Genomic DNA, 9,382 nt, shown 5'->3' on the forward strand with positions numbered 1-9,382 from the left:
GACTCGCATCGGTTGCCTCCATTAACGGCGGAGCTATTCTCGCGCCCACACCACACCTGGCTCCAACGTGGACACGCCCATAGCTGGGACACACACTCACTCAAGTTTGCTGGTACTCTCGGCGCCTTCACACAGCCACAGCGCCCGCCCCGCTCCGAAGCTCAAGTTTGCGAACGACTGTGCACGCTGTTTCCTGCACGCTGAGACGCTCTGGAGTCCTCTCGGTGCTCTCCATCTGAGAGGACCGTCCATGCCGATCTGGGACTGGTTCAGGAAGGTCTCGGACGGCAAATCCGAGCGCCAATCCTCCGCCTCCGGCTGCACCGACGCCAGCTCCAGGCACAGCTCCAAGGACCCCTCCGAAAGGTACTCGAAGGCGAATGCCCATCCGCTGCCGGCCCCGGCGGCGGGCGGGCGGCAGGCGGTCGACGACTGGAGGTCGACGGGCGGCAGCGACGTGACGAGCATGAGCAGCAGCTCCGACGCCAGCTCAGGCTTTGGGTCGCCAAAGAGCCACGGAGGCGCGGCGACGGAGCCGATGCGGCAAAGCCCGATCTCGGAGGGCGGCGGCGCCTCCTCCTCGACAGGCACCTCCCCCGCCGCCTCCGCCGTCTGCTACCGCCAGCCTGCGACGAGCGCCGCCCCTTCCGGCCCATTAGGCGTCGGCGGAGGCGGCGACGGCGGCTCTGGCACCGCGACGGGCGAGGACGCGACGGGGGCAGAGTACGCGCCAAACTACGGACGGGGAGGGCGCGCGTTCGGCGAGGCCGGCGCCGTCGGCCCGGCGGGCGGGTGCGCGGGCGAATACGGCGGCGGCGGCGGCGGCGGCGGCGGCGGGTTGGCCAGTCAGCAACGGTCATGCGGCGGCGGCGGCGGCGGCGGCGGCGGCGGCGGCGGCGGCGCGGCTGCGGCAGAGAAGTCGCTCGGCGGCGGCGTGGGGGTGGGGAGGACGCCGGGCGAGGGGTGGAGCGCGAGGCCGACGGCGGCGGTGCGGGCCGGCGCCGACAGCGGGCGGGACGAGTCTCTGGCCTACCGCGTGGTGAGCGCGGTCGTGGGAGGCGTCCAGTTCGAGGTCGACGCTCGCTACACGATGCGCAACGTCGTCGGGAAGGGCGCATACGGTATCGTCGCCGCCGCCGACGACGCTCTCGGCGGCGGCGGCGGCGGCGGCGGCGGAGGAGGAGGAGGAGGAGGAGGAGGAGGAGGAGGAGGCGCTGCCGACGCCGAGCGCTGCAACGCGGGCTGCGTCGCGGTCGAGACGATCTTCGAGCCGTTTGCGGACCGGACGGAGAGAAAAAGAAATACGGGCGTCGTTTCTGTCTTCAGGTCAAGAAGATCTTCGACCCGTTCGCGGACCGGACGGACGCCAAGCGGCTGCTGCGGGAGGTGCGGCTGCTGCGCGTGCTCCGCCACCCCAACGTCCTGCAGCTGCTCGACATGCTGCCCTCGCCGTCCCTCTCCTGCAGCAACTGGCGCGACGTCTACCTGGTGACGCGGCTGTACGACACCAACCTCCACCGCGTGATCTACAGCGGCCAGCCGCTCTCGGACGAGCACGTGCAGTACATCCTCTGGCAGGCGCAATCTCCCCCATATCTCCGCCATATCTCCCCATATCTCCGCCATATCTCCGCCATCTCTCACCATGTCTCCCCATATCTCCCGCCAGGCCTTCCGCGCGCTCCGCTACCTGCATGCCGCCGGCGTGGTGCACCGCGCCCTGACGCCAACCAAGGGAAGTGTCTAGGAAGTGTCTAGGAAGTGTCTAGGCGTGGTGCACCGCGACATGAAGCCAACCAACATCCTGCTCAACCGCGACTGCGAGCTCGCCCTCGCCGACCTCGGCCTCGCGCGCTACATTGGCGCCGCCGCTGCCTGCGGCGCCGCCCCGCCCTCCCGCCGCTCTTCGGACGGCAGCATGCAGCCACCGCCGGGCGGCACTGGCGCGGGGCTCGGCTCGCTGACCAAGTACGTGGTCACGCGCTGGTACCGCGCGCCCGAGCTGCTCGTCCAGAACCAGAGGTACGACGCGGCGGTCGACATGTGGTCGCTATTATTATGATTATATATTATTATTATTATTGTTAGGTACGATGCGGCGGTCGACATGTGGTCGCTGGGCTGCATCGCCGCGGAGCTGCTCGGCACACGCGCGCTCTTCCCAGGCGAGGACTCGCTGCACCGCCTCACCCCCCGAGATTGGCCGAGATGACCCGAGATTGCCCGAGACTGCAGGCAAGGACTCGCTGCACCAGCTCAAGCTCATCATCGAGCGGCTCGGCGCGCCGTCCGCCGCCGAGCTCGCCCTCATCGAGAATGAGCAGGCCGTGCGCTACGTGGCGTCGCTGCGGCCTCGCGCAACCGAGCCAGCGACCGCCGCCACCTACGGGTCCCCCGTCTTACCCAGCTGGCCGCCCGCCCGCAGGTGGAAGAAAGAAAAGAAAGCCCACCGTCTCCCGCTGGTAGGTCCCTCTTCCCGTTGGCGAACCCGCAGCTCCTCGACCTGATCCACCAGCTGCTCCAGTTCGACCCGCGCCGCCGCCCGACCGCCGCAGAGGCGCCGCGCCACCCGCACCTCCCCACATCTCGCCACACCTCCCCGCATCTCCCCACATCTCCTCCACATCTCCCCACATCTCCCCACATCTCCCCACACCCCCCCACATATCTCCCCCCACCCCCCCACACCCCCCCACACCCCCCCACATCTCCCCACATCTCCTCCACATCTCCTGCCCATCTCCCCACATCCCCTCCACACCTCCCCACACCTCTCCACACCTCCCCACATCTCCCCACATCTCCCCGCAGGCGCTGCGCCACCCGTACCTCCCCACATCTCCCCACATCTCCTCCACATCTCCCCACATCTCCCCACATCTCCCCGCAGGCGCTGCGCCACCCGTACCTCCCCACACCTCCCCACATCTCCCCACATCTCCCCACATCTCCCCACATCTCCCCGCAGGCGCTGCGCCTCCCGTACCTCCCCACATCTCCCCACATCTCCCCACATCTCCCCGCAGGCGCTGCGCCACCCGTACCTCCCCACATCTCCCCACATCTCCCCACATCTCCCCGCAGGCGCTGCGCCACCCGTACCTCGCCGCGTACCGGGATGCGCCCGAGGAGGCGCTCGAAGTGCCCGTCATCGAGATGGACTTTGAGGGGCGCGGCGCAAGCAAGGAGGAGCTGCGCGCCCTCGTCTGGCAAGAGATGCTGCGCGTGCGCCAGCCAGGCTTTACGAGGAGGTGTGAACAGCGTCTCTGCACACCCCACTGCTGTGAATAGGCGCGTGCGGCAGCCAGAGCGATTCGCGAGCTGAGCAGCGCGCCCGCCGCCCGCCCGCCCCACCTCAGCCGAGCCGGGATTGGCTGCGGCTGCGCGAGGCTTCGATGTGTCGCCGTCGAGGCTGCGGTGTTGCGCCGTGCGGCACCGCCGCAGCGGCAGATGCACGCAGTCACCCGCACACGCACCCCCGCCCTGGCGGCACACGCAAACCGCCGTGTGGCAGGGGATGCTGTTTCGGGGGAGACCTGGAGCCGCGCGGCGGACGTGCGGCGACAATCTCCGCCTAGTACTCCATACAGAGAGGCCGTTGGAGAGAGATTTGGGGGGGGGGGGTTGGAGAGATTCTACACGCGCCGTGAAGCGAGATGAGGCCGCGTCTTGCGTGGGCAAGCAGAGAGATGGCAGATGGGATGCGTACGCTAAGCGTTCTTGGAGGGAAGGTCTCAAGCTTCAACTTCTCACTGTCTCGCCATGAAAATTGCGTCACGCAGAAAACAAACGCAGTACGCAGATTCTGGTTTCTCTTTCTGCGCCCGGACTCTCTGCGAGAGCCCCGACGGGCCGAGACTGCGTCCGCCGGTCCGGTGTCCTGCCGTCTGCCGACGTGCGGGCGCCCCGTGTTCTCCGCCTCGACAGCACGAGCAACGTCCAACGAGATTGGCGACGAGAGAGGGGGCTGCGACGGAGCTCGGAGGAAAAAGGGGGCTGCCCCGAGAGCTTGAAGAGGACGGACATCAGTGATGACGAAACAGAAGCTAGCGCAGAAGAGAGCAGGGCAGACCCGGGGACTGGGGAGCCGGAGCGGACCCGAGGGAACGTTGGGAAGAGGCACGAGGAGGGCGGCGACCTCAACCGACTATGGAGGACACCCGTCACCAGTCGACGCAGAGCAGACGACGGTGAGGCGGAGCAGACGCGCAGGGCGAGACGAGGGAGGGAGCAGGATGTTGCGGAGATCAGCAGGAGGATGTACGACGAGATTAGGAGCAGCAGGGACCCGAGGGACCATGTGGAAGACGGCTAGTGCTAGTCCCCCATCGGGAGGACGACCCCGGCTAGTCGCCGACCACACCCACAAAGAACCCGGGTGTGTTCGATTGTAAAAAATCTGCCATAGGGCGCCCAGGGGCCGCCCCCGGCCGCCCGCGCGCACAAAAAAATACTCCTCCGCCCCGGACGCCCTCAGAAAACAACATACTAGCCCCACAAGCGTCACGAGTTTACGAGAGTACTCAAAATAAATTCCTGGAGTGCCCGGCCGCGCCGGCAGCAGGCCGCCGTACGCGTAAGGCTGGATAGGCCGCCGCGATGGCCGGCAGTCTCCCGTGCCTCTCGCAGGCATCCCTGTGTAGTGCACTTGGAGCACTTGGAGTGCAGTCGGCAACCGCACACCCAGGGCCGGGGAGCTGAGAAGCGCACCCAGCGGGCCGGATGATTGGCATCGGGTTGCATTAAAATTCTTTTAGCCGGCGCGAGGCGGTGTGGCGCGAGCGCGCCGAGACGGCCGAGCATGCCGTGCGGCGGCGCGAGCAGACGAACGACGAGCAGCGACAGCGCAACAAGAGCCTGCGGCAGGACAACAAGCGGGCGATGCGGGCGTTGCAGGATGCCAAAGCAGCGGCAGCGGCGGCGGAGGAGCGCGCCGAGGCGGCGGAGGCGCGTGCCGACGGCGCGGAGGCGGCGGCTAGGCAAGAGCTCCTGCGAAAGCGCACGCGCGACGCGGCCGAGGCCGAGCAGTGGCGGGAGCGGCTGCAGAGCGAGGTCATGGCTGACGCGCGCGAGACGTCGGCGGACTACCGGCTGACGGCGCTGGCGGCCGAGCGCAAGCGGGCGGAGGCGGAGGTTCGAGCGAAACGGGCGGCGGCGGAGCGCGATGCGGCGCAGAGTGAGGCTGGAGCACTCCGCAACAAGTGTAACGGCCTCTCCAGCCGCCTCGCCGCGTCGGATCGAGCGAACCGCGGCGCCGCAGCTGCTGACGTGCGCGCGGCGTCAGGTCGCCCCGCCCGAGGCCGACCGGCACCTCCTCAACCCGCTGCTTGCGCCGGGTGCTTCGGTCAAGAAGAGCAAGGGCACCGGGTGACCCGAGTAGATGCTCCATAACACACCGCCCCGGCCCCGCCGGCCCCGGCCCGCCCAGCCCGCCCATGCCGTACCGCGCCTGACTCGGCCTTGCCCGTCGGCGGTCTAGGTACGGCAAGGAGTCACTCAAGGCGCGCAAAGGGGCGAAGCGGACCGCCGTTCAGGCGGCCGGCCCCGCGCCGGGCCACATCATGTCGGGCGGCCGGCAGATGTTGGCCAAGAACCAGTCCGGCAAGCGCCTCACGAAGAGGCAGCTGCGGGCGCGCGACAAGCCGCCGACGTCGAGCAAGGCGCCGCGGTCGGGGCCGTCGCGGCAGCCGCCCCCGCGCCCGCAACGCGCTATTGCCGCCCGTGCGATCTACGCCGGCGCCGACTCGGACGCCGACTCCTCGGACGGCGACTCCGACACAGCGACCTGAGCTGCTCCGGCGGGTCCGACGATGAGTCGGATTGCGCTGGCTCGGACGTCGATGACGAGTAGGCGCCGGTGCCTGGGCGTGGGGGGGGCGCGGAGCGGCGGCGGCGATCGGGCGGCGTGCGCCCCGCTCGGTGTGTGGGGCGCGGAGGGCGCGGAGGGCGTGTGGGGGGTGCCGGCAGAGGTCTGTCTGGCGCCCGGGGCGTGGACCGACATGTTGTACTGTTGCATGATAGTCATGTTATATCGCCAGAACTCGACCCCCCGCGTCCGGGGGAGGTCTGGTTCGTCGAATAAATAAGGTTTGGATAGGTTTTGGGGGCTTTGGACACCGAGAATGGTCATTTATTTTATCTGTAGGAGCCATAGCGACGTGCAGGTCGCGGGGGACGCCCGTCTGGCGGGACCCACGTCAGGGCCCAGCGCAGGAGGACGACACACCTACCGAGGTCAGGACTTCCGCTGCATGTCGCCCGACTCCGCGCGCACTTTCACCTCCCCCAGTGAGTCCCTCTGGGGTGGTGCCGGGTGTTGCCAGCCCGACACCGGTGTCGCGCAGCTCTGGGTCATCCTTGCATCAGGGAGAATCGGGGACTGCGTGGGGAGAGGGGCATGCGCGGGCTAGAGGCGCATGGGGAGAGCCCCAAGTCTGGAGCCCATCCCATGAGCTCTGCGCCCATCTGCCGGCTTAGCCGGGTGGGCGCGGCCCCCCCCCCCCCCATGGTACCCCAGCTCGCTTCAGCGGCCGTGGTGCGGGGGGAGCAAGCCACATCACAGCCCGCCAGATCTCACCCCACCCCCTTGACGGAGTGGTTTGTGGGCCCCCCACCCGCCTCACGTCTCGCAAAGCTGGGGGCTCTGGTGGGGTGTGGGGGGGGGGGGAGGGGGTCAGAAAGGGGAGGGGACGGGCGCACACACCGGCCATTGAGTAGTCAGCCGCGGCCCCAGCCGACGCCGGCCCAGCCGCCGCCGCCCTTGCCGCCTTTGCCGCCCTTGCCGCCGACGCCTTTGCCGCCGCCGCCCTTGCCGCCGCCGCCCTTGCCGCCGACGCCCTTGCCGCCGACGCCCTTGCCGCCGACGCCCTTGCCGCCGACGCCCTTGCCGCCGACGCCCTTGCCGCCGACGCCCTTGCCGCCGACGCCCTTGCCGCCGACGCCCTTGCCGCCGACGCCCTTGCCGCCGACGCCCTTGCCGCCGACGCCCTTGCCGCCGACGCCCTTGCCGCCGACGCCCTTGCCGCCGACGCCCTTGCCGCCGACGCCCTTGCCGCCGACGCCCTTGCCGCCGCCGCCGTAGCCGCCGCCGCCGTCGGCGGCAGTGAGGTCTGGCATCGCAGCGCCGGTCGTCTCGTCGAGGGCTACCTCTCGACTCTACTCCCGTGTCACAACGAAGCACGAGAGCGTGCACGACAGAGCGACGGCGCAGCACACTGCCGTCCAGTCGGCGAAGGGACGGCTGCTGCGCAAAGTGATCAGTTCTAATGAATGTTGAGCATGATTACCTCCGCTCCCCTCTCAAGCCGAGCGCCGGAGACCCCCGGCTCCGGCAAACTAGTTCTTTTAGCCGGCAACCACAGCCTGCCGGGCCACGCGCGCAACACGATGGAGGCCCCACCCGCCGACGCCGAGCCCACGCCCGCGCCCGCCGCGCTGTCCGAGCCCGCCGACGCCGCGCCCGCGCCCGCGCCGTCCGCCGACGAGCCCGCGCCGTCCCCGCCGGTCGCCGCGCCGGCGTCTGCAGCGGGGAGCGACGACGAGGATGACGACGAGGTTGCGCGGCGGAAGCGGCGGCGCGAACGGTTCGCCAAGGAGCTGGCCGACAAGGAGCCGCTTCCCGCCGCCCCATCCGACAAGGAGAAGGAGCCGCCCGCCAAGCGCACCAGGCCCGCCGCCGACGCCGACCGGCCGCCGCCGCCCGAGCTCGCAGACTCGGAGCTGGTGGCGGAGGGCGCGAGGCCGGGCGAGCAGGTGCGGCGTTGCCTGCGCTGCCCAAAGGTGTTCGCCGCGCGCGACATCGCCTCCTTCAAGAACCACAAGTGCGTCGCTCGCGACTCTTCCGCCGCCGCCGGCGACGCCGCGGCGGCGGCGGCAAACGGCGGCGGCGGCAACGGGCACGGCGATCCCCTACGGGCAAAGGAGCCGAAGCTCATCAAGTGCTTCCTGTGCGGAGAGGAGGGGCACCGGCGGAAGGAGTGCCCTCAGCTCAAGGTGACGCCCCCTCCTCCTCCCTCCTCCCTGGCGCCTCTCCTCTCCTCCCTCGCCCCCGCCCGCCGCCTCTCTCCTCCCCCGCCTCTCTCCTCCCTCGCCCCCGCCCGCCGCCTCTCTCCTCCCCCGCCTCTCTCCTCCCTCGCCCCCGCCCGCCGCCTCTCTCCTCCCCCGCCTCTCTCCTCCCTCGCCCCCGCCCGCCGCTCCTTCGCCGCGGCCGTCCGTCTCGACGGCCCCACATCTCCCCACCCCTCCCCACCCCTCCCCACCCCTCCCCACCTCTCCCCACACCTCCCCACCTCTCCCCACCTCTCCCCACCTCTCCCCACCTCTCCCCACCTCTCCCCACCTCTCCCCACCTCTCCCCACCTCTCCCCACCTCTCCCCACCTCTTGCCACCTCTCACCAACTCTGGGCGTCCGTCCGCCTCGACTGCCCCGCCCTACCCTGGCCCTATCCCTATGCTCAGGTCCCACCCGCACGCCCGAAGCACGACGACGGCGGCGGCGACGGCGGCGACGGCGGCGGCGACGACGGCGGCGACGCTGGCGAAGACGCTGAGGTGCGGAGACGCGGAGAGCCAGGGGGGGGTGGCGGGGCGGCGGCGGCGTCGGGTGCGGCGGTGAGGGCGGCGGCGGTGAGGGCGGCGGCGGTGAGGGCGGCGGCGGTGAGGGCGGCGGCGGTGAGGGTGGCGGTAAGGGGCGAGGGGCGGGCACCGGGGCGGCGGCGGTTGTGGCGGCAGCGGCGGCGGTGCGTGCTTGGCGGCGAGAGAACGGGGAGAGGGCGCGCGCGCGCGCGAACTCGGACTGGCGTTTGCCTCTGGCGGGGGGGGACGGGCGCGCGCGGCGGGAGATGCAAATCTCGCGCAATCTCGCCCCAGCTCCTCTCCCCCCCCCCCCCTCCCTCCCTCCTCTCCACGCCGGCACCTTAGGAGCTGCGCGAGCGGCAGGACAAGGCAGACAAGGGGCGGGAGAGGGCGGAGAAGGCGCCGCCGGCGGACGTGCCGGGCTCACTACTCGAGCAGGCGCGAGATTGCGCGAGATTGCCGTTGAGATCCCTCCGAGATTCCTCCTCCGATCTCCGGCAGATCTCCTCCTCCGAGATCTCCTCCTCCGAGATCTCCTCCGAGATCTCCTCCGAGATCTCCTCCGAGATCTCCTCCTCCTCGGAGAGATGGGCAGAGATGGGGAGAGATGGGGAGAGATGGCGAGAGATGGCGAGAGATGGCGAGAGATGGGCAGAGATGGCGAGAGATGGCGAGAGATGGGGAGAGATGGCGAGAGATGGCGAGAGATGGCGAGGGATGGCACCCTTTTTCCTCCGCGGGGGGAGCTGCCTCCCACTCCCCTCTCGCGGCCTGGTACAGCGGTGCCACAGCAGAGTCTCCGCGCTC

The 9,382-nt window shown here is 70.1% G+C and overlaps 2 protein-coding genes across 2 annotated transcripts; one reads left to right on the forward strand and one right to left on the reverse strand.

The window, feature by feature from the left end:
- Window positions 1-1,326: 1,326 nt before the first annotated feature.
- Window positions 1,327-2,578, forward strand: EMIHUDRAFT_42335 (hypothetical protein; the record flags this gene model as incomplete). Its single annotated transcript, XM_005786547.1, has 4 exons — window positions 1,327-1,647; window positions 1,763-2,046; window positions 2,171-2,389; window positions 2,467-2,578. Coding segments are annotated over 4 exons (936 nt in total), but the record flags the coding sequence as incomplete, so codon positions are not given.
- A 3,533-nt stretch (window positions 2,579-6,111) lies between these two features.
- Window positions 6,112-7,210, reverse strand: EMIHUDRAFT_433914 (hypothetical protein; the record flags this gene model as incomplete). The annotated part of the gene is made up of 2 exons (XM_005786548.1): window positions 6,112-6,226; window positions 6,704-7,210. Coding segments are annotated over 2 exons (603 nt in total), but the record flags the coding sequence as incomplete, so codon positions are not given.
- Window positions 7,211-9,382: the final 2,172 nt, after the last annotated feature.

Source organism: Emiliania huxleyi, assembly GCF_000372725.1.
Source record: "Emiliania huxleyi CCMP1516 chromosome Unknown EMIHUscaffold_15, whole genome shotgun sequence".
Lineage (NCBI taxonomy): Eukaryota > Haptophyta > Isochrysidales > Noelaerhabdaceae > Emiliania > Emiliania huxleyi.